At 45.5% G+C, this 25,423-nt stretch overlaps 1 protein-coding gene across 7 annotated transcripts in view; it reads left to right on the top strand.

Moving 5' to 3' along the window:
- CEP128 (centrosomal protein 128) overlaps positions 1-25,423 on the top strand; it is a 647,014-nt gene that overhangs the window by 408,418 nt on the left and 213,173 nt on the right. For all 7 annotated transcript variants that reach the window (XM_029597698.1, XM_029597700.1, XM_029597703.1 and 4 more), the window contains one exon: positions 14,162-14,211. In XM_029597698.1, the coding sequence (XP_029453558.1) occupies positions 14,162-14,211 (50 nt within the window). The remainder of the gene's footprint in view (positions 1-14,161; positions 14,212-25,423) is intronic.

The raw sequence follows: 25,423 nt of genomic DNA, 5'->3' as shown, positions 1-25,423 counted from the left end.
GCTGCCTTGATTTTGCAGGCAAGACTTCAGTAGGGCCCTGACATATATCTTCCCTCTGACAAGAGTGAACCTCCCCTCCATCCCCTTAATCCCCAGGTCTGATAAAGGGTATAGGATGGGGGGTACACTTCCTTCATCACGAGCAATGGTCCAACTCCTTATGAATTAGAAGTGGCCTAATGGTCAGAGCAATGAGCTCAGCAGCCAGGGTTCAGATCCCAGTCCTTCCACTGCTATTCCTTCTGAATTTGGGCAAATCACTTTATCTGTTGTTGCCTCGGATACCCACTTAGATATCAGGATCTTTCCAGCAGGGACTTATCATCATTGTACAGTGCTGCACATATCCAGCAGTGCTATAAAAATGATAAATATTATTGTTAACTTGTTTGTTAACCCTTAAAGGTGAATTTTCAAAATGTTATGCATGCAAAATATTGCATATATGTGTGTAAATAGCATGTACTCAGATCTGTGCTATTTTCAAACCTCAAATATGCACATATAACTAGGGTTCACGTGTAAATTATATGCATGAAAAAAGAGGCATTCTAGGGCACAGCCAGCATTTGCTATTTTCTAAGACCCTTAACAAGTGTAGATTTGGCAACTTATTTATGTCGTTTTACATTAACTGGCATAAGTTATATTAAACATCTTTATTGTGAAGTACTGACTGGATGGGTGAACAGGGTGAGGAGTTCAGGCTGAAGAACTAGGACGGTCTTGATGTCCTGGGGAAGATCTGAGCAAACTGATGGACTAATTGATAAAAGTGATAATCTCACTCATGCAATAGAGGCAAAGGCCAGTCAACACCATTTCGGAAGATGGTGTTGACCGGCCCGGAGCTAGCGGGTGCTCTAGGTCTACGCTATACCACCAACGACCCTGCTTATAGGTAAGGGGGCTCGGGGGGGGGGGGGGGGCTACACCAGCAGGCCCTTTTTTATGTAAGGGGGAAGGGGGACCCACTAGGCACAAGGGACTATGTATATTTTGGGCACTCTAGGAGAGAGGGGGTGCCAGTATGGCCATTTGGCTAGGGCCTACAATGTTCAAGGGGCCTACTTTTGTTGGGCAAAATTAAAAAAAAAGCGAAATATATTTTATTTATTTATTTATTTATGTATTAACTTTTATTTACCGACATTCGTGAAGCACATCATGCCGGTTTACAAAGAACTCAGGTGGGAGATACAGTGAAACAATATAACAATATAATATAACATTATAACAAAGTGAACAAATAAAACAGTACAAAAATGAAACCATGGGAGCCGAATTGAGGGGGGGAAAGGGGGGGAGAGGAGGGGGAGGGTGGGCAAGGGGTAGGAGGGGAAAGCATAGTTAGAAGGAGGTAAGGGGAGAATACAAAAGAGTAGGGGGAGACTATGTACAGGAGAACTGTATAGGTGTCATTTAACTACGTAGATTTACGTATATCTATTTCTAACATGTATAAATAAAAATTTCAATTGTAATTGAAGAATTTGCTAACAAAAAAGCTCTTAAATCAATAAAAATTATTTGGGAAATTTAGAAAAGGATTTCTCTTATTAAGTATCACATCAGAACCTTACATAGGGGCCTACTTTTCTTAGCTGGCACGGGCCTAATTCCAGCTCTCTCCGGCCCTGATTTCAGGAAGGGGGTAATTTGTTGGGCTGGGGGTTAGGGTTTCTGCCAAAAGGGAGGGATTTATGAAGGGGGCGGGTCCACGCCGCTTCAACGGGGGGTGGATATGGGTCTCGATAGAACCCCTTGGGGGGTTTTGTAACACTTTCTAGAGGATGGGTTTCTGGCCATTTGGCCCTTTAACACAATGGTGACCCTATGCAAAGCGAGCAGCCATTGTGTGTTTTTGCAGCCTCTGTCATTGTATTTTATCTTGCAGACTATTTCCATGAGATAAAACATTGCCAGGAGTCCACCACAATATTTTATCAGAGAAGGGCTAAATATTGAAAGGATCTCCCCCTCCCTTGTGATATTTTAGCCTTTCCAAGATAAAATACTGTATTTTTTACATATGCACGAATGTTGTGTATAAAATACTGGGTAGATCTGTGCGCGGTCATTGTACATCAGATCTGATAGCAAAGCAAGAATTCAACACACATACCTCCGAGATGGCTTGTCAACAGGCCTAGTACTTCATAAATATTTATGCATATGTAGTCACTCACAAGTCTCCACTAGATGGGCCTAGATGCCTGCCCTGGGTTTCTCCAGCTCCGAACAGCACCTCCCTGTGAGGATGGCATAGCAAAACTTCACTCTCTGGAGTCAGGAAGCACGCTGACCCCAGCTTTTCTTGCAACTTAAACGTTTATTAAAATAATCAGCCAACAACATAACAGTTGGCTGCCTACCTTTGCAATGTACTCACAATACCCCCAGTTAGGTCAGAGATGTTTACAGGAGCTGCCTTCTCCTGGAGAGTAGGAGCCTCCTGATCCCAGCTGGGCTCACCGCTCCCAGCAGGGTCCCACCCACAGAGCTCTCTCCTTCTGTAGGGGTTAAGGTCGACCAGGCTAAATACATGCAAAAAGGGGAAAAACAGGGTCACTTCATCTCACTCCCCTTGAGACGGGCTGTGAATGGTAGCTCCTTAGCTCACTTGGGGGGAGGGGCTACTGGTCTAGAGAGTGTGATCATTTTGAGTTGGCTCTTGGAGTGAAGGAGCTGTTTTGTTTCTTAATTGAGTTAGGTCTGTCTTGCCTAACGGTCCTTTTTGTGAGGAGAAGCTTCTGCAGTGCACCCCCTTGCCTCTCAGACTTTTCAGTGAAGTTTTGAGATTTTGGGCTGCACCCTTGGTTAGACCCTGGTTAGTGCTGATGAGGGATAAGCCCCTGATCCAGAGGCCAGGGGTGAGAAGACCTGTGTGCCCCTTCCCCTGACTCATCACTTCAGCGGAAGAAGAGTTTTTTGCACTTTGAGTTTTACCCTTTTTGGTTTCTGAGAAGGTTTTGGCGCTACCCTTCCTCACATGGAAGCTGGGCTGTATTAGAGAGGTCACACCAAGTGGAGTCCAGAGAGCAGAGTAACAGAGAGAGGAGACGAGATCTTTTGGAGATCCCCCATTTCTGTCTCTACCCTTTGGGACACAGGAAACAGGCAGGTAAGAACTGGTCTCGTGTGGACCTCAGCTACGATTTTGAGACTCAGGGGATCCTCCACACTCATAGGGATTTCCTTGCTCAAATGGGATTTTCTTATCAGCCCCCTCCCTGAGGAATAAGATATAGCCCAGGCTCTAGTACGGAGGACACATACTCAGAGGAAAGGAAGCAGCGTCCACACTGCAATACCCTGGAGGGAGCACAGATGGACAGAGGATAGTATTGGCTTGGTTGCGCATTTGTTTATTTTTTGAAGAATAACAGTAAAATGAATCTGAACACCCAACACTGCGCCTTGTCTGGACCCTGCAGCACCATTACACAGTCAGTACAGTCATACCCAGGAAGGAAACCCCCCCACAGAAAGGACCCACACTTTGAGACTCGAAGATTTGGGGAAGTGGCAGAAGAGTTAGCCCCAGAAATACATTCTTTTATAGACCCTCAGGAAACAGTGAAGTCCATGAAAAAAGGGTTACACACATATCAGCAGTATCCTGTTGGAAACAACTTTGTTATGATTATGGTTCATTTATTTATATGCCGCCTATGCACGAAGACCCTAGGGTGCTAACAATAAAATCCTTAAGATAATACAATTGACATAACATCAAAATGAATAAAATCAAATAACATTACAAAGGTAATAATATCTGCAGCCAAAACAGCGTGAGATACGACACAGAGAAAAACATTATTGGTAGGCTTCTTTAAAAAAAATAACATTTTCAATAGTTTTTTAAAACTTTTCGTACATTGCGAAGATCTTATGTCATTTATTTTATTTATTTATTTAAATTCTTTTACTATACCGATACTCAAGACGCGGTCTTATCGTACCAGTTTGCAATAGAACAGGGGAAACCAATTAACAACTATATAGAAGGTAAAAAAGTTACATCAAACAGGGAGCGAAAAACATGGGAGCTGGAGGACAGGAAAGATATTTCAGTTCCTTGTAAACCGGTGCGATATGTATTCTTTACAGGAACATCGGTATATAAAAATTAAAAATAAATAAATAAATATTTTAAAACGATAACAACTGAAGAGTGGTAAAATGGTCATTGAAAATAATAAAAAACAAAAGAAAGCGATACATACTCAGCTAGATTAAGCTCGGCTGTAGGTTAATCTTAGGCAATTATTCACAATTATTCATAAATCTTGTGGACGGGGGAAACATGGAGAGGTAAGCAGGGGGGGAGGTGGCAGGGCAGGGACGGGGGGGGGGGGGGGGGAGTTAGGGAGGCGGTCAGGGTGAGAGTCAATGTGTTTGATAAAAGGTTCCTTAAACGGTAGGCTTGAGTGAACAGCCAGGTTTTCAGTTTCTTTCTGAAGGAGAGATGGCAATGTTCCTGGCGTATATCTGGGGGAAACGAATTCCAATGGAGCGGACCCGCAGTCGAAAGTGCTCGCTTATGAATGGAGTTGTGGACCGAGGATTTGTTAGGGGGGGCCTTGAGAGAACCTTTGTAGGCGGATCTGATCGGCCTTACAGAAGTATGTAATTACAGTCAATTCCTATTGACTGTAATTACATACTTCCGTAAGGCCGTATGTAATTTTACATATCCTGATTTTTTATATACTATATATAGTCAATATAGTTTATTATAGACTATATATAGTCAATTACCATATGACTTCCTTACGGAAGTCATATGGTAATTGACTGCTAAAATCAGGAGCGGCAACCAAGAAGGTGCATCTGCGGATCTCGGATGGGCGCACCTGACGGGGAGACGGGACCCCTAGTAATGCCATCTGTCTGGAACATAGTGTTCTCCTGGGGCAGTATTTTTTGTTAACATATTTGTAATCCAAAGAGCTGGAGGTAGAGCTAGCACATTTCTGGTCAGTGATGCAATTTTCTACTTAATTCTATACTGAAATGGAAGCCAATGCAAATGTGATAAAGCTGGGGTGATGTGTTCACGAAAATAAAGTCCTGATATTAAGCAGGCAGCAGCATTTAGCAGAAGCTGAAATGACTTGAGTACAACAGCAGGTAGGCCTGTTTATAGCGAGTTACAAGAGTCTACAAGTGGCATTATTAGTAACTGGAATTCTGAATGGAAATCGTTGGGATTTAACAATGTCTTTAATGATCTCAGCAATTTAAAGAAGCCTGAGCTAATGACAGTTTTGAGTCTATAATAACACCTAGACTCTTGGCCTGTGAAGCTATTTCTATGTTCTCATTTCCAATCTTTAGGGAGATGAGCTTAGAAATGTCCTCACAATGTTGTATCAAAACCATTTCAGTTTTCTCTAGCTTTATGGCGAGTGTGTGATGGGTCACCCAGGTCTTAATTTTGGACATACACAGAGGGAATTTTTTTCAGAGGTTTCATTCCAAGAATTACCAATAGGTAAATAAAACTGGATATCGGAAGCCCTCACGGAGGCTGGCCAAAAGTTGACCAACAGGTGCCAAACAGATAGTAAAGCAGACAGAACCGACCCCTGCGGACGCCTGATAGCCTCTCATACCAGTCTGAACACTTGTCCTTCAGCCAAGCTCCTCGCGTTTTTCCGTGAAGATTTGAATGGAACCGATCAAAATCTTGCCCAGAGAAACCGAGCTCTGCCTCCTCCTTCAGCTTTCCCTGGTGCTGGCAGTCAGTTTGACTTCTCATTTTGATATTTTCTCTGATTGTATGAGGACATTCCGGAAAATTGAATTCATGAAAAATTGTTAAAATGCCTCCAGTTTCATTTACCCAATCTGTGCCCACAAGTGCCCAAAGCAGTGGCAGTAGATCACTAGCACTAAAAGGAGGATTTAGAAAGCCGCCCAGATGTGTGCATATCTCAATAGCTTTCAAAAAGGGGTGGAGGATTGGGTATTTGGGGGCGTGGCCAAGCGATGTGCACGTAAATACTTATGCGCCTGGGCACGCACCCAGATCCCCTTCTACGTAAGTTTACTTCTGCTATGGAGCAGGTGTAAGTTAAAAAAGAAAACGCCACTTCTGAGAGGTTTAAAGGGTCTGGGGGGAGTGCAGACTATAAAACCAGGGGGGTTTGGAGGACCTAGCTCTTAACTGGACGAACTGGTGAAACTGGCAATGGTGTGGACGCGCCCCTTTTAAAATTCCCCAACTTATAGGGTAGAATCGGGATTTTCGTGGCTAGGCGCACCCCTGACTAAAATTAGGCGCACAGTTTATTTTATAACATGTGTGCGCACAGTTTTCCTGAAATGTTCGGTGCATGTGGCTGAATTGTCTGTAAGTCCCAGCCCTGTCCCGGGAACATTCTCTGCACGAGAATGGGACGTACCTGCGTGCCAGGTGGACGATCTTTATAACAAGCCATTTCTGCGTGTAAAATACGGTTTTAGGTGCAGCAGTCCCTTTTGAAATTACGCCCAAAAGTAGATAATGTGGCACTCTGTCAGCCTTGGCCGAAGTGTCTTCCCGGGCACAGAAATCGCTGCGTACGTAGGCGCTCAATGGCTTTGTGACTCTTTACTGACTTAGCCTGCTTGTGGTGCACACTCACTTCTGGCACTCCTTCAGACTTTTCTACCACGCTGATGCCACTACTACTTCTCTTTATCATTCGGAAAGCCCTACTAGACATACACATATGAGACAGTATGTCTCATATGTGTATGTCTTGATTAGACTCTTGTTTGTCTTGATTAGACTGTAAGCTCCATGGAGCTTACAGTCTAATCAAGACAAACAAGTCAATAGGAAGTGCATTTATTGCAGAGAACTGGTTAGGAAGTGAAAGCGGCCTCAAAAGGAGAGATTTAGACTGAATTTGATTCATTTCGTTTGGATTTATTGCCTTCTTTTTTTGAATGCGCGATTCATTCAGAGTGGTTTATAGTATCTTAGAATCGGAGCAATGGTTAATGGGCAAAAACAGCTTTCCAGATAGCACGTGTGCAACAGTTTAAAACAGCAGCACATCCTATTTACTTCACAATCAAAAAGTGAACCTAAAACTATCTTTTGTGTAAGAACGCTAAACTCTGCCATGGAATACTAAATGATTTTCTCAAAAATTAATGCTGTAGGAAAAATAGTCTTTGTGTGGCATCCCTGAATTAGGGAGAGTCCAGGACTGCTCCAGGAGAGGGTCCCGGAGAGGCAGGTGCTGCTTCCGAGAAGGATCTGCTTCCAGTGTCTGCTCTTTTGATTTCCTTTGATGGCAGAATAGCCGCAGAGGATCCAAGGGAGGATCTTGGTGGTGGTGGCAAGCGGTGGTCAAGCAGGGCGGCTGCACTGGGCGCCAGGTGAAGGAGGGCACCAAACTCCCCTGTTAAGTGAGTCTGTGAGCACTCCTGCCCAAAAGGGGACATGGGAATCCACCCTTGCTCCGGGCGCTGTGAGTCCGTTGACCGTGCTGGATCTCGGCACACGTTCTCTGCTTTGAGAGGTCACGCCTTGAGCAGTCTGGCTCAGAGGGCCATGAAATAGGAGACCTCTCTCCTGTCACATGCTGTTGCGGTAAATTGGCCAGCCTTGAATGGTGGCCAGTTGCTAAGAATTTGAAGGCCAATCCACTAAGCCTTTAAATAAGCAGATTTGAAAGGCAACTCCGTGCTTTATGCATCTGATCCTAAACTGACTGTTGAGAAAGGGAAGAGGCAGTGGAATGTGGCTGATTTCAGCAGTGGCCCAGGAGGTCTGCTTTTTATCAGGTTTAATAAACACAAGAAAAATATGCTTACAAGTAGATTTTTAAAAAACAGTTTGGGTTATATCTCAAACCAAAGCTATGTCGAGTCTGCCCTGCACATGCCGGGGCATGGGGTGTGGCTCACTATGAAATGGTGGCTTCATACAGTAACTGTTGCCTGTTAATGCCATGTTTCCTTAAGCAAACATCACTGGGTTATTTGATTTGAGGTGGGTATTTCATTCCTTGCAACTTGTGCACAGTGGCTAGGATCTCACTCAACTAATGCAAACAAGAGTCTTGTTATAGGAGCAGTTATCCTTAAAATGCATATTTATTTCTAAGGTATCTGGGGATTGTGCTGTAAACTGAAGTCCTCCATTCATTTACAGAATATGTGCAGAATCAGAGTTAATGCAAGCTTTTCTACACTATCTTGCTTATAATAGGCTTCATCCTTGCTTAGGAAAGGACCTCTTCTACCAGTGAGAGGATAATAGAATCCCCTTGGCCCCTTTACAAGAAGTCACTCAGTGCAGATTCTCTTGGTGTTTTGAACGATGGCAATGCTTGTCCAGTTGGAACTGTAGTGAGACCATCAAGTCACTTCACATAGCCACTGAATGGAATGGCTGCCTAATGGTACTGACTTTTGGTCACTAGCAACCTGAGGACCTCGTTTACTAAGCATTTTTCCCATTGATGTAGACTGGGAGAAAAAGCCTTAGTAAATCAGACCCTGAGTTAGATCCTGCTAGTGTCCTAGAAGTAAAATGTTCTGCTGCATTCCTGTGCCAGTTCCCTGAGCCATTTAGTGTTATCGCCACTCGTAGTACTTGTACAGCGTTGTCATTATTCAATAGTGCATGTTATGGGCACTGCTTGAAGCAGGCGCAAAAGGCAGGTTAAAGCGATTGAGGGGATTTAGGATAGGGCTAGGGGGCGGGAAGGTTAGGGGAAGGGGTAGGAAGGTGAGTTCTTCTAGGATTCACTCCATATCCAGGTCTGTTTATTTTGTCTTCCTCGTTGGTACTCCACCATCCTGGGTAGATGAGCATACAAATTGCTATGTTTAATCCAACACCCAGCACCGCCATCCTCCCAGGACCAGTACAATCGACTGTGCAAGCCATGCACTTGCACAGAGCAGTGGCTTGGAGGAGGCGGTGACCTGGGGAACACTGGCAGCCAAAGTTCAGAGGAAGCTGCGGAGCCCAACCTGCCAGCAGCTGAAGTTCAGAGGAGGTTGCGGGGCCATCTGGAGGACTCCATCCCACCAGCAGCCAGGATGAAGAGGAGGCCGCAGACCACCAGGTGGACCCATCCCATCAATGGCCAAGATAATAAAGAGGCTGTGGGCTGCCAATCAGACCCCATTCCATCAGTGGCCCGAATGTTGGAGGCCATGGCGCTGTCTGGTGGTTCCCAACCCACTGCATGGCCAAAATGAGGACGAGGCTATGAGGTCGCTCGGTGGTTCCAACCTGCAATGCAGCAAAAGTTAAAAAGAGGACCCAGGTCTCCTGGAAGATCCCAACCTGCCAGTAACTAAAGTGAAGAGAATGGCCCAGGGCTGATGGCAGACCCCAACCAAAGAAGAGCTGGAGTCTTGAGATGCTCAGGTATTTGTGAGAGAGGGAATATATGCACTTGTGTGTGTATGAGTGAAAGAGGAAGTGTCAATGTGTGTGTGTGTGAGTTTGTGCATGAAAGAGGAAGCATGTGTGTATGCATACATACACACACACACACACACACACATATATATATATATAGTATATACAGTATATCTAAGAGACAGGAGAAAGTTTATGCACCCTTCTCCCAGTAATCCACGACAGTCTCAAGGTGATTGGAAATCAAAGGTTTGCAGGTATGGAAAGCGTTCATTTGTTTATCCTTAGTAGTTTTAATATTTAGGAGTTATTTGATGTGTCTGCTAGTTTGAAATATTTTATTGGTGTTTGGGAAATTTTTAAAAAACTAGTATATGAGTTTTTAGTTATCAGATCTACTTGTCAGTTGTTTTTATTTATTATTTATTTTAAAGTTTTTTTTATACCGACATTCATTTGCGTATCACATCGGTTTACATGGAACAGTTTTTAGCAGCAACCTATGAAATTAGCATTGAACTAGTGTAACAGTAACGAGAGCATAAATGAGGTAAGTACATGGAACTGGGATAACAATAGTGAGGATATAAATAAGGCATGTGGGTAGGGGGAGGTAATATTTCAAGACCATGAGGCAGGTTGCAACAGTCTAAACTGCAGTTGTTAATTGGAAGGGAATAAGTTAAAGTGGTAAGGCGCATAGATAAACTGGATGCAACGATTGTGTAGACAGGTTATCACAGTAGCATTATTTAATATAATGTGGAAGAGGAGGAAGTGTGTGGGTGGGGTTCTGCGAAGGCCTGCTTGAAAAGCCAAGTTTTCAGGGGTTTTTTTTTTTAATTTTTGGGGGCAGTGTTCTTTGCGCAGGTCAGGGGGGCACTGAGTTCCAGATGGACGGTCCTGCAATGGATAGTGCACGTTCTTTCGTTGTGATCAGAAGAGTGAGACTAGGAGAGGGTGTGTGCAAGGTTCCCTTGTAAGAAGATCTGGTGGGTCTGTTAGAGGTGTGGACGTGAATGGACTCATTTAGCCAGTGCACGTTCTGGTTGTGTAGGGTTTTTATGTATGATTGTGAGCATCTTGTAGAGAATTCTGAAGGAGATTGGGAGCCAGTGGAGATCTCTGAGGTTGGGGGTGATATGGTCTTTTTTGCAAGTGTTAGTGAGGATACTGGTGGCAGCATTTTGTAGCATTTCTAGAGGTTTAACGGTGGCTTTGGGGAGGCCTAGAAGTAGGGCGTTACAATAATCAATTTTGCAGAAAACAGTGGCCTGAAGGACAGTGCAGAAGTCGTTGAAATGGAGGAGGGGTCTGAGTTTCTTTAGAATGTGGAGTTTATAATAGCATTCTTTCAAAGTGGAGCTGATGAATTTTTTTAGGTTTAGTTGGTCATCAATGATGATGCCTAGGTCTCAAACATGTTGTGAGATGGATATTGCGGGTGGGTAGGAGTTAGTTTCAGAGAGGTTCATGGTGTTATGGTGGGGAGAGATGATAAGAAGTTCAGTTTTGGAAGTATTAAGTGCGAGGATGTGTTATGGTTTTGAGGGGTTTGAGTGGATTCCTGGGTACTGTGGGGGATGACTACGCCCACGGGGAGGAGCCCCGTGGGGAGCCACAGTACTGGGCTAGACACGAGATGCACAAACACAGAGTTTTGTCTTTTATTGTACAGCTGTTGTATACCACCAGAGGTGGCAGTAGTGAGGTGATCCAGAGGTAGCAGTCCAGGGACCCTCAGCAGAGGGAACCCGTCTCACCAAGATGGTATAGGGAGATCCAGGTGTAGGTTCCCAGCACAGGAGAGCTGAAGATGAGACAGACTGAGAATTAGATTACTCACTAGATGGTAGCTGTAAGGTTGACGATTCCACCAGGCAGAAGTTGATGGTACAGGCACTGAGGCAGGGAGAGCAGGCCCTCGAGGAGCGAGTTCCTGATCCCTTTAAGGTACCTGAAAGAAAGCAGAGGGCTCCCGAGGAGCGGGTACCCAGGTTAGCAATTACCCCGAAGGGCAGAGAGAGCTTCCAGCGGCAGCAAGGAAGCGACAGAGTAGCTTAGACCGGACAAGTCCAATCCTTGCTAACTCAACGAGCTAGCAAACAAGCGCAGGCTTAAATACCCAGATGGCGTGACGTCACTCGAAGGGGACGCCCCCGAGGTTCCTGCCATGACGTGGATAAAGACGTGGGTGGCGTGCGTGCGCGCATCCTAGGAGGCCCTCAGGAGAAACATGGCGTGAGGCTTTTGCCATAGCTGTTCCGGGGACGCCGGAGAATGCGGCTTGCAGACGCGGCGGTAGCCATCTTTCCAAGGCTAGCGGGGAGAGCAGAGTAAAAGGTGAGGCACAGAGGTCGAAGTTGTCTGAGATCGACGGACGCAACAGTGTTCAGCATGTGTGACTGAGGTGGGATAATCTCCTAATAGGAGGTGTAGTGGTGTTTTAGACTCCGGTATAATATTTGCATATTACCTTTTCATAGGCAGTGTTGTTACTGTTTGAGTGCTGGCAGTTAGTGCTGTTTTGGTATGGGCGGTTTACTATATTACAATTGTAATTCCGTTTACTCTTGGCTTTCTGAGAGTCAAGCACACATCCAACATGCAGTTTAATAGGCTTAATACCAGATGGGCTTCCAGTGTGGTTTTTTTTTTTGCAGGGATTTCTGGTTGGCACCACAGCAGTGCATGTGAATTTAAGATAATGTAAGTGGTGCTTTTACATCAGACTGTACTTAGATTGTTCTTTTTCATTTAAATGTATTATAAATGCATAATTCTTAACTGTGCGTGTGGAGATGGCTGGGTTGTGTGTGCAAGGCTAAAAGGTTCGCCTCGAGCACCTTTGTACAGGCCATGGGTTCTGGGGAGGGGGTGAAGACTTGGAGGTGAGGGGTATCAGTTTTTAACATTTAGATCGCTGGAGTATTTGGCTTCAATCCTGTTAACTACATACTTTTTCCAAATAAAACTAGAGCAAAAGTTCAGCATATTGCAGGTCTTTCACATTGCTAGTCTCCTTGCCTTTCTTGGTGGTGCGAATGTCTGATTTTAGTATCATCATAACATTTTTTATCAAAACAATTCTAGAACCCTTTTTCTTTTGTCATCTGTATTGTAACTTATAAAATGTTTTGTTGCTTGTGAGTAAATGAGATTTGGGGCCTGCCAGTGTCTCAGTGATGTCAGAGACTGTTGGTAATAGGCCTGTTCTGGCCATCTGATTGGCAATTAGGCTATCCGAGAAAGCAAGCACTTGAAATCTAAAATACATTTTTTTTTAGTTCATGAACACTTCTGCGAGAAGTGACTTTGGAGAAGGGTGGCCTGCGAGTTTTAGAGTAGGGGAAGCTTTGCAAAGCAGCTTGAGAGCTACCTTCACTGACCCGCAGACCAGAGTCTAATTGAAAAACAGCAGGAGCATGTCAGGATGGCAAGCTCTGTAGCCCATCTGCTGCACGTGCCACGGTGAACGCTGCGCGCCAAGGCTATTGCAGAGCAAAAATGTAAATAAGCAAGCAGCCCACGCTCTAATTACCGAGGGGTTCTTTTCTCTGACAAGGGCTTCAGCGAATCAGAGAGGAGAATTGAGAGCAGGTTCCCATAGCTTGTATTGTTTGCAAGGCACTTGGAGCTCATTCTCAAAGGGGCAGGGACAGGACAGGCACAGAGTGCATTTTGCAGCATGTGCTATGCATCTGCTCCCATGTGGGTGGGAACATCTGGACCCTCATTGTGCACACCAGCCACATCAGGAGTGTCCATTTGAACAGGAGCTTGCAGTATCCATGGGGTTTTGAAACTGCCCTCTGTATGACTTGTCCACATCTCGACCTTTCAAGAATTCATAGACCGTAATCGGAGTCCTTGGCAGACTTTCCCATTCATAGGGTTCAAAGCCCACTGCCGCTCCTTGTGACCTTGAGCAAGTCAATTCACCCTCCATTGCCTCAGCTACAAACTTACAGGTGAATTTGCATAGGAATTAATGTATCTAAATGTGATATACTGTCGTAGCAATTTTCAAAAGCCATTTACCTGTGTTAAGTGCACAATGAATATGCATGAGGAAAATTTGCATATAGGAAATCTCCATAGCATGCAAATGTATCCCATGCATATTCATTGTGGATATCCTGAAAACCCGACTGGCTGTGGGGTCCCCAGGACAGGTTTGGGAAGTCCTGGTCTAGAAACTTTGACAAAAGGTTTCCGGGCCGGGCTCCATCTGATGATGTCACCCACATGTGAGGACTGACATCCTGCTGTCCTGGGAGAACACCTGTTACAGGTAAGCAACTCTGCTTTATTCAAAGAGACCACATGAGAGCAGTAATTCAGGTGCTGTCTCTGAGGGACGTTACACGGCTGTAGCAGAGCAGCACAGTCAGGGGTCCTTGATGCCCTGTTCCCCTTGGATAATGTGAACACTTCCATAGGGCAAATGCCGGAGATCTGCCTAAAGAACTTCCCATCTCTGCAGGCGGTCACTTCTGGACGTCTTGCCCCGTGCGTTATTATTTAAGTTGCATTTTAAACGTGAACTCTGTCGATTTAAAGCAGTAGTGTAACTCAACACTTCTTTAGGGGAATTCTTGAAATATTACCTAAGTCTGCCAACCGTAGCATGGAGCCCTTTCATTGGGTTCCAGGGCACATCACAGAAAGCACCCATGCTCCTAGGGTGCTGGCACTTAGCATTGACAGTTTTGGAAGCAGGGGCCTGTTTTTCTTGGTACTGAAATGTTTTGTCTGGTGCTCTTCTCATTTTTACAGATCTGCTGGAGAAGACACGCAGACAAGATGAGGAAATGAGGGCGCTGCAGGTAGGTTAGATCTCAAACAACCTACTAAGAGTATAGGAATTTGGGCAGATATAACCTTCTGTATGAGTCATTACACTCACTGCTTTGTTATGGCAGCAGTCTTATGCACATTGTCTGTTTTCCACCAGACTGCTAGTAAATACAGGCACAGAGCCTGTTTAAACCCAAGGCTGGAAACTTGTTTCAAAGTCCGAGAACCCAACAAGAAAAACAGAGGCTAATATTCAAAAACATCCAAGCACAGATAACTTATCCGGCTATAGTTAGCCGGATATGTCCTCAAGGACCACCTGTGGGATAGGGTCCTACTGCATACCCTCAAATATATTTATCTGGCCAGATAACCTTGAAACCTAACCAGGCATGTTTGAATGTCACCGGCTAGGGTTGAACGTTATCCAGGGACAGATTGCTGGTTAGCTTTAAGCTTAACCCGCTATATTTAAATAATATTGCTGGTTAAGTGGCTACCGAAAAGATGTAAAATAAATAAATAAATACATAAAGCTGGCAGGCCCGATTCCTCCACCACAACGAAACAAATCTTGGACAATATTCCCGATCACACCACCCCCCATGCTCCTCACCCCGACATCCCATCCCAGCACTGGGAGCTCAGTACAAGCAGCGAGCATTGCGCTGGCAGTATAAGCTAGCCGCATGCCCGCTAAAACACCACCCCCCGTGCTCCTCACCCCGACATCCCATCCCAGACTTCTTGAGCCTGTAGGCCTCTACGGTTTTGGTATCTTTTGGGGGGGGGGGGGGGGGGGGCGTGGACTAGGTGCAGTATTTTGTATTCCCTCCGTTGTTCCTGTACACACGTAAGGGCTACATTTAAACTTGCCCAGCTTATTCACAAGCCCCCTGTATTGTGTCTATGCTCAGTGTGAATAGCCCCACTCATGCTTTCAGGTCTTCTGGGAGTGACCTCCTCGAGATCTACGCGTTGACATGCGAGCGGGCTTTTTCCGTTGCTGGCCTTCTTTTGGACGCACTCTTCTTGAGCAGCTGTGGCCCCTGATATACACAGAAACATTTAAGAAGCCCCCAACAGCTAAGCTGGGTATTCATTGGGCTAAACGTCCCTCTGAATATCCCCAAATAAAGAACCCAGATAACTTTGCAACCTAACCGGCTAGATCTCAGTACCACTGGTGAGGATCGCTGGTTAAGGTGTTGGACAAAAAAAAGCTGGATTGAGTCCCCCTCCCCTCCAAAAATAGAAAATTGCAGACCCTCTCCCTCCACCCCGGCCTGTACAGGTACTCTCTCACTGACTCCTCTCCTGCACAGGGCTTCTCTCAGTAGCCTCTCCCCCCACCCCGGCCTGTACAGGTACTCTCTCACTGACTCCTCTCCTGCACAGGGCTTCTCTCAGTAGCCTCTCCCCCCACCCCGGCCTGTACAGGTACTCTCTCACTGACTCCTCTCCTGCACAGGGCTTCTCTCAGTAGCCTCTCCCCCCACCCCGGCCTGTACAGGTACTCTCACTGACTCCTCTCCTGCACAGGGCTTCTCTCACTGACTCCTCTCCTGCACAGGGCTTCTCTCAGTAGCCTCTCCTACCACCCTGGCCTGTACAGGTACTCTCTCACTGACTCCTCTACTGCACAGGGCTTCTCTCAGTAGCCTCTCCTACCACCCTGGCCTGTACAGGTACTCTCTCACTGACTCCTCTACTGCACAGGGCTTCTCTCAGTAGCCTCTCCCCCCCACCCTGGCCTGTACAGGTTCTCTCTCACTGACGCTCCTCTCCTGCACAGGGCTTCTCTCACTGACTCCTCTCCTGCACAGGGCTTCTCTCACTGACTCCTCTCCTGCACAGGGCTTCTCTCACTGACTCCTCTCCTGCATAGGGCTTCTCTCACTGACTCCTCTCCTGCACAGGGCTTCTCTCAGTAGGCTCTCCCCCCACCCTGGCCTGTACAGGTTCTCTCTCACTGACTGCTCTCCTGCACAGGGCTTCTCTCAGTAGGCTCTCCCACCACCCTGGCCTGTACAGGTTCTCTCTCACTGACTGCTCTCCTGCACAGGGCTTCTCTCAGTAGCCTCTCCCCCCACCCCGGCCTGTACAGGTTCTCTCTCACTGACTGCTCTACTGCACAGGGCTTCTCTCAGTAGCCTCTCCCCCCACCCCGGCCTGTACAGGTTCTCTCTCAGTGACTCCTCTACTGCACAGGGCTTCTCTCAGTAGCCTCTCCCCTCACCCCGGCCTGTACAGGTTCTCTCTCACTGACTGTTCTACTGCACAGGGCTTCTCTCAGTAGCCTCTCCCCCCACCCTGGCCTGTAAGAACTCTCTCACTGACTCTCCTCTCCTGCACAGGGCTTCTCTCAGTAGCCTCTCCCCCCACCCCGGCCTGTACAGGTTCTCTCTCAGTGACTCCTCTACTGCACAGGGCTTCTCTCAGTAGCCTCTCCCCTGACCCTGGCCTGAACATGACCTCTCTCGACAGCCCTTCTGACCGTGCAGACCTTCTGCTATTCCCACTTGACTACTTCTCCTTCTCTTGCATTCGCTTCCTTCCTCTCCCCTCTGCTGCTACTTCTTGGCTCCCTGCCAGCTCGGCTTTTTCTTCTGTAGAGGAGCCATGTGTGGTAGGGGAGAGGGTGAAAGGAGGCTGGAAGTGGATCAAGGAAGGAAGTTAATGTGCATGGGGAGAGCAAAGAAAGATGAAAGTGCTTGGGAGAGGAAAAACGAAAAAATGAATAGAAAATTTGGAAAAGGAGAAAACTGGGATGGAGAAAAGAATGAAAAATAAGAAAATAATGATATGTACACAAAAAAGTATGGAAATATTTTTCTTTCCTTATAAAAATAGTGGAAACAGTTGCAATAGAAAATTGGGCTTGTGCATATTGAATAGTGAAAGTTCTTTAAATTTACACAAATAAACTGTGAAATTGCCACAAAGCTTTGGAAACAATCCCGGAATCCGTCCTGAGCTGCCCCAAGAAGCTGAGGGCCTGGGCTGGAGGTGAGGATAGAGAGGGCCTCTTTGTCGGGTTTGCGCCTCCGAGGATGACTGGTGTGGATCAGCAGACTTTTGTCAGCAGGATGTAGCCCTAACATCAAAAGGCTGCACGAGATGGGGGTGAGGAAGACCCATCACACGTCTGGCGGCCGGCTCTTCATGGAGCAATCTTTTCGGGAGGGTGAATTTTCAAAGCCATTTCTGGGCATAAAACACGTAAAGAGCTGGTAACATTGCCCGGGGTTTGTGTGCCTGATTTTGCAATGTACTGATACATGCACAAGACAGAAGGCATTGTTGGGTTTCCGTGCATACTTGCGATTCACAAGTTATGCATTACAAAGAGCAGGTGTCACATTGTGCGGAGGAGTTTGTGCGTGAACGATTGCAGAATTTTGAAAGTGAAATCAGGTGCAGAAGTTCACTATGAACTTTAGTGTAACTTACACAAGTAGCTGCTGCATAAGTTATCTGCACTGTTTAAATTTACCCTCCCTACGCTGTTCTCAGGCAATCCCCAGTACAAAGAATTACTGTAATCCAGTTTTTCATGACTAAGGAACTAATTCTGCCTGACCTTAGTAAGGCTGAAGCTGATATATCAAACGCAGATGATAAAAAAAATTGATTATGCCATTGAAGATATCTGGGGACTATGGATAACGGGGCATCCACCTTCACCACAACTTTTGACCCCCAACAGCATTCCTGAGATGTGTCATAGCATAGCCGGGAGATTATTTTTCCATCACATCCGTAAAACTGCTGATTTCTTGCGATTCAATTTGAGCCTATGTTGATGAAGCCATTTTGAAGCAGCCTCCAGGCACAAGTTCAAATTTATGATATCTGCTTTGAGGACATCCTTTAACTTTTTTCTCTGCATTTGTCTTGAACATACACCTTGACTGAGCTGGGAGAATACAGTAGAGCACGTCTATTGTCAAGCTGCTGAACACACAGACAAACTGGTTTAATCTCATGGTATAGCCCCCTGTTTTCATTCATCGAGTCGGGCATTGCAGTTCTTCTCTTTTTCATTCCTTTCCTCATTCCCTAAGGCAGTGATAGTGAGCGGCAGTCCTGGAGTGCCACAAACAGGCCAGGTTTTCAGGATATTCACCATGAATATGCATGACATGCACTGCCTCCACTGTATGCAAATCTAACTCATGAATATTCATGGTGGATATCCTGAAAACCTGGCCTGTTTGTGGCACTTGAGGACTGGACTTCGTCACCACGGCCATAAGGGGGTCGTCAGTCGGTTTTCACTGGAGATACCGGTGTACCATCAAAGTCAAGCAATTGAAGGAAGCAGATCCGTTGCCGCATGTTGCACGTCAGCATCGTGTCATGCCACGTGCAACATCAGCCTTACCGGTCCTGTAGTCTTAAGCTTGAGTCGATAGCAGCACCAAGTATCTCCAGTGGACCAGCTGAAGGAATCATTTTTGCACGGCTGACTCTTGAGCTGTCGGCTGTGCTTAAGCCCTTCTCAGGACTGCTGTTTGGCGAAAAACACTTTTGGTGACCATCTGATTGGATTTTACTGACAACCCAATTTTTTTTTTTTAAACTGACACCAGGATTTGGGGCTCTAGGAGCAGGTCTGTGAGCAGAGCCAGAAGAGACGCGGCACCCATTTTCAAAATCCCATGTACGTCCTTTTACCTAAACACGCCCCGGGAACGCCCTTTTTCACTTAGCTAGAAGTACATGCTGGGGAGAGGAGTGCAGCTTTCAGACAGACCCATATACTCGGGCAAATGGCTTTGAACGTTGCCCTTGTGATGCAGCCAGCTGGACCCATTATTTGTACAGGGGAGAATAGAGAGTGGCACCTCACTTCACCCGTGCTTCTGGGGTGCCAACTCAGTCTGTAGTCACATAAAATTGATCTCAAATTTTTTTCTCGCATCTATTTCTTATTTCTTACAAAAAAAAAAGGAATGTGTGACTTCAGAGATGATCTGGCCCTTGCATAACCTTGAGAATTTCAGACCCCAGCGGATTTCAGCTGAATGTAAATTTGACCAATTTATTACTCCAGTCCCTCTGCACCAGTGAGGTTTTCAGCAGCTGTCCTGCACTGAAAGAAGACACTGCTCACTACAGCCATGAGCACAGACATCTGCTTCTGACTTCCCAGACTGGAGTGCAGACAGAATACTGAGCTGCCAAATGCCTCATTAGGAAGAGCTGTCCCTTCTGACGGTTTTTAATTGGGGGAACTTAACCAAAAGAAAGCTTACCTCCATATTTTATACACACTCAGAAGCACTTTTCATTTATTCTTTTTTAAAGCCTTCGAGCGGCTTTCTTTCCCATGAGGGCAAGCACATTTGGAGCAATGTCATATGTTCCCTGACAGTAATGTCACAGATGACATCACACACAGCGTTTGTATGGTATTTGTGATCTGGCTGCATGCATGCATGGCTGCTCCTCCCAGGGCTTCACGGGGGTGCAGGAGAGCCACCTATGGACTTTAAAATATTTCCAAAGCATGGTTTTAAAATTGTTTAGCCAGTTGTCTTGTGTCCTGCCACAACCATCAAAGGGTTTTCTGTACTGGTCACATGATCTGGCCTGGTCTGTAGCGTTAGCAAGCTCTTCCACAGTACATATCTGCTTCAGGCATTGGCCAACCAACAGATGCTCTCTGGTCTGCAGGTCATCATTCGTCTGTGTCTGATTCATTTTAGTAGCCACACGTCTTCCAACTCTTTTTCAAAGGCAGCACAAACGTCTGCACATGAACCAACCCTCTTCTGCACCTTCAGGAAGGCATTCAGCAACATGAATGAGCACTTTGTCATTCTCTTCCAATGTTGCTTTTCCACTCTTTTAGCCGTCAGTGATCACTTAAGCAATGCTGTTTCACCTTTGAGGCAGTTGGTTGTCGCTGCATGGCCATATAGTAAATATCTGGAGTCTTTGACCTGTCTTGATCATCTTTCATGAAGTTAGCAAGCAGCACATTTAAAACAAATCAGAGAACATTCTTTTTCATTCAATGCACAATTAAGCTCTGGAACTTGTTGTCAGAGGATGTGGTTAAGGTAGCTAGTGTAGCTGGGTTTAAAAAAGGTTTGGAGAAGTTCCTGGAGAAGTCTATAAAATGTTATTAATCAAGTTGACTTGTGATGTACAGGGGAAAAAATTTGTTTTTGTTTTTCAATTCGTTTTTTGGAGGTTTTTTCCCCATGAATTTCGGTTTGTGGATTTCTTGAGTCATTTCATTTGTGTGAAAAAAACAAATCAAGCAATTTAAAAAACCCCAAAATGGCCAAGACCAAAAACAAGCCCTCCATCCCACCCTCCCGGTAAAACGCTGGGGCCAGGATCCTCCCTGGTCCCCCACTTACCTGGTCTGGTGTGGATCCGCCATCTCAGACTAAGCCCGACACCTCAGCCTAGGCCGGTGCCCAGACACAGGCCCAATGCTGAGGCCCAGCCCAGAGGCTGCGTCCCGATGCCGGGGTCTAGGCCTGGGAGCTCCTGATCAGGCATCCTCTTCTTTCTTCAGGCCACAGTCCAATGACAGCATCCTCTGGGGTCGCGCTGGAGGTAATTAACTCTGGAGCATTCACCCCAGTGGATGGCGTCATTTGGCTTGTAAATCCGAAGAAAGAAGAGGCCCAAGAAGAGGCTCCCAGGCCAGGGCTCCTAGAACCGGCATCAGGACCCGGCTTCCAGGTTGGGTCACGGCATCAGGCTTGGGTCCAGGTCAAGGTCCTGGTGTCTGACCTTGGGCTCCGGTCCAGGCCCCAGCCTCTGGTCTGGGCCTTAGCCTAGGCCCCGGTGTCAGCCCGTACCTCCGCTGAGACCCCGGCATTGCGCTCAGGCCTAGGCCACAGCCCCTGCTTTGGGCCTTGGCCTATGCCCTAGGCAAAGCCCTGGCTTTGGGCATAGGCCGAGGCACTGGCATTGCACTCAGGCATAGGTCGTGCCCCCTGCTTTGGACTTCAGCCTATGCGCTAGCCTAGGCCCAAATTATTAGTTTAAAACAAAACGAAAAAATAAGGTTTGTTTTATTTGGGGGGGGGTCCCCCAATTCGGTTCAGGGCCCCCCAAATGAAACGAATTAGCCTTACTCATCGCGTTTAAACCAATGCACGTCGCTAATAGCCACTTCTATTACTGGCATTAGTAGCAAGGGATCTTCTTAGTGTTTGGGTACTTGCCAGGTACTTGTGACCTGGATTGGCCTCTGTTGGAAACAGGATGCTGGAATCCTCGGTCTGATCCACTATGGCAACTTCTTATGTTCTTATGTTTTACTTTTTACCACTCTTCTGATGTCCAGTTGCAGGATTGTTGCAAGCAGAGATAGTGTAGTCCTGTTGCACAAGAAAGACAAGTATTTATTAAATATAACAAGATTATTATCCAACTACAATTCCTTGCATGATTTAACATTAAGTTAAAAGTTAGATGCAATAAATGTCTGCAACCCCAGATGGTGGCAGGATAATCTAAAGGAACAGACTTGTTTGTTATTTTAAAACAATGCTTTATTTATATAAGATAATAGATTAAATGCTCCATTACCTATTTGCTGCAGCAATCACTTTAACAATTTTCTGTACTAGAATTTAGGAATACTTAATATCACTCATATATCTACAAGTTCTCTTTCAGAATCTTTTAGGAGAAATATGCAGAGAGAAAAAGCAATGTTTTCTTTATAATAATGTTTAATCCGATGGCAGGAATTCTTCTTTGTTATGAAGGCTTTGGTCCTTGTGGGCTTTTCTGTGAAGTCTCCGTGTTGGTCTTGATCTCAGTGCGCATTTGCAGTCCAGATCTCAGGTCTCTGGATCTTGCCAGTGGATTCTTCTCTGGCTGTCTGTGAGTCCTGAATCTGTTACTTCATCGCTTCTCTTATTTAGTTCTTATAGTTTTCTGCCAATAAGCAAGCTGTACTCATAATTTTTATATAAACTCTTAATTTCAGTAATTCAAATTTTACTCTTCCGTTTTTTTTTCTAGTTGCCTCATTGCTTCTTCAGCACCCACAACAGCACTTTTCAGTGCTATTAAAAAAAAAAAGGAGAAATATTCTCTTCCAGAGGCCTTGCCTCCTCATCATGTCTGGCCAGAAGAAAAAGTCTGCAGTGAGCGGATTCATTTGTGGCAATGTAATGTCCCTCACTGATGACCATGAGCTGTGCTTTGGGCCAGAGCATGATCAGAAAAATTGCTACCCCTATGGATGGATGCCCCTGCACTCCCAGCTTTCCAGAGCGATAAGAGTTGAGGAGCTGTGTAAATTGCTGCAGAGTTGCAGCAGATTCTCTTCCCAAAGTACAGCACCATCTGCCTCACCCAGAAAAGAGTTGAGCAGGAGCTCCTCATAGACTCCCTCATTGGTTCAGGCCAAAACCACAGAGTCAAGTACCATTAACCACCCTGCATCGAAGAAGAAGAAGTGATATCAATCACTGAAGCCATCAGAGTCTGTGTCAAAGAAACATAAGCACTCGAAGCACAGTGAATCAGCACCACTAACACATCTATCATTGGGACCATCGGCACATGGTGCATCGGTGCTCCTGACACATGATGCATTGCAGCAATTGGCCTATGCTTTTTTGGAGCACCCAATTACCAACCCGCTGGTACACTCAACACATGGTGTACCAATGCACTCAATGCATTGACATGCTTGATGTATGTCGTGTAGCGCTATAGAAATGTTAAGTAGTAGTAGTAGCTTGACATACAGTGCATTGAAACTTGCAGGACGTGCAGCCCACACTTCATCAATGCAGCTTGACACTTCTACACATCGACCACATGGTGTACCTACGATGCATGACCCTACAATGCACAACACAGGAACATATGCTGCAATCCCAACACAGTCAAAGCTTGCATTGACACAACCTCCTTGCTCTGCACAAGCTTTCTCAACAAGACTTGCTAAAGATCCATCAAAGCAGTCAAAGCCATGTGCTTCCAAAGCATTCAGGCATTCCACTTCATCAAAGCTATTGACACTTCAAGTCCCAGCTCATCAAGCTGCTTTACCTACACAACTATAAACAGCCTATCCAACGGGCCGAAACAGTAAAATCGCGGGAGAGCGCCTGCTCTCCCGGCATGCGCACAGGACACTCTCCTGTGCACGCGATTCAGTAAATAAATTTATTTAAATTAGGCCCAGTGGTAAAAAGAGGCGCTAGGGACACTAGCGCGTCCCTAGCGCCTCTTTTCGGACAGGAGCAGCGGCTGTCAGCAGGTTTGACGGCCAACGCTCAATTTGGTCAGCATCGGTTCTCGAGCCCGCTGACAGCCACGGGTTCGGAAACCGGACGCTAGCAAAATTGGGCGTCCGGTTTTCAACCTGCGAGCCACGGGCCTATTTCAAATTTTTTTTTTTTTTTACTTTTTTTAACTTTCGGGACCTCCGACTTAATATCGCCATGATTTTGGACGCGCTATTACCCCTTACCAAATAAGGGGTAAAGCTAGCACATCCAATCGCAGGTTAACAGTGCGCTCCACCAGAGCGCACTGTACTGTATCGGCCTGCTAGTTTGGCAGCAGAAGGGATCAAGTTAGCTCTGCCCTGTTCAATAACAAGAGCTGTCATCCCATTCAAATTGATGGCAGAGGGTCTTTGTTTGGAAACATTAAATCCAGTATGTTCCATAGTTCCACTCACCTCCAATAAACCTCCTATTCAAAAGCAGGAACCTATCCTGGTCTCCTCCCACACCAGGTCAGAGGGCAGGTCAGTCACTTCACCAGATTGCAGGCTTGGTGAGGAGTTTCTTTACCTCTTTGACTAAGGAGTCAGAAGGAACTATCCAACTTCTCCTTTCCACCATTTCTGAGGTGATTCCTTTAACTGGAATCCCAGTCTCGCCTAGTGGCCTGAACACATCATAAGAACCCTGGGTTCAGGGTTCTTCATCATCCCATTCGCTTGCAGCAGAGTCCAGTTGGTCAGAGGTGGTTGACCAAAGAACATATTTATATATTTAAAATTACTTGTAGCCCGCCTATCACAGTAAATAACCATTCTTGGCAGATAACATTATAATATCATCATTAAAATACACACAAACAATAACAACCATTGTACAAAAGTTAAGCAAATGTCAATCCTAATAAATGGCACTTCAATTTTTTACAATATTCCTTTAAATTTGTTAATGCATGGATATTTGTGGGCAACTCGTTCTATAAGACTGGTCTAACTACAAAAGAGCTTGTCAACGAGTGGTCCACAGTCTTGCTTCCTTCACTGAAAGAACTAAAAGCAGTCCATGACCCTGGGAACGCAATGAGCACTTAGGGGTAGAGAAATGAAGAATGCCACTTAAATATTACAGTTTGCCCAATTTTACAATTATTCTAAGCTCTATGGATGAGCAATGAAATTATTTTATTATTGGAGTGATGTGATCAAACCGAGGGGTGGAGATAATCAACCATGCTGTAGCATTTTGGATGACCTGCAAATGAGTTTTAGATAACCCTATATACAGAGAATTGCAATAGTCCAAGGAAGTGATAACAAATATTTGAACCACTGATTGCAAATCTTGTATGGGTAATACATATTTTAAATACCTCACTAACCAAAGTTTATAAAAGGTAGCTTTTAAAATTGAATTTGTGGCATAAAAGAAAACTGAGAATCAAATAAAACCCTCAAGTCTCGAACACATGACGAGAAAATAGGCACCCTAGCAATAGACAGAAGAGGCATGTTTATGTCTGATATAGACCCACAAACCATTAAAACGTCTGATTTATTAAGGTTTAAACACAACCAACTCTGCCCAAGCTATGCATGTATATCCTGCAAGCAAATCGACAGCCTAATTAGTGAGTTAGGATAATTTTTAGCTAACGGACAGATGATCTAAATGTTGGCAGCATACATCATAAATTCCATATTCCACTTTAGCAGAGTGTTACACCATGGCTGCATATAAACGTTGAAAGTAGACGACAGGGCGGACCCTTGCGGAACACCAGCTTGCAATGACTGCCAAGAAGAGAAGTGGTCCCTATTAGTGATCTGCTACTTCTGACAAGATAAAAAATTGTAGAACCAACTCAAAACTGACCCCCAAACCCTATGTTTGAAAGTCTGTCTAACATCAATGTATGGTTGACTATGAATAACCCTTCTCCAAAAAACAAAGAAAAAATCATGAACAGAAACTAAAGCTATCTCAGTACTATGTTTTTTTGGAAACCTGCTTGATG

The sequence above is a fragment of the Rhinatrema bivittatum genome, chromosome 4 (assembly GCF_901001135.1).
Source record: "Rhinatrema bivittatum chromosome 4, aRhiBiv1.1, whole genome shotgun sequence".
Classification (NCBI taxonomy): domain Eukaryota; kingdom Metazoa; phylum Chordata; class Amphibia; order Gymnophiona; family Rhinatrematidae; genus Rhinatrema; species Rhinatrema bivittatum.
The sequence above is the reverse complement of the archived record's forward strand: the minus strand, read 5'-3'. Positions and strand labels throughout refer to the sequence as shown.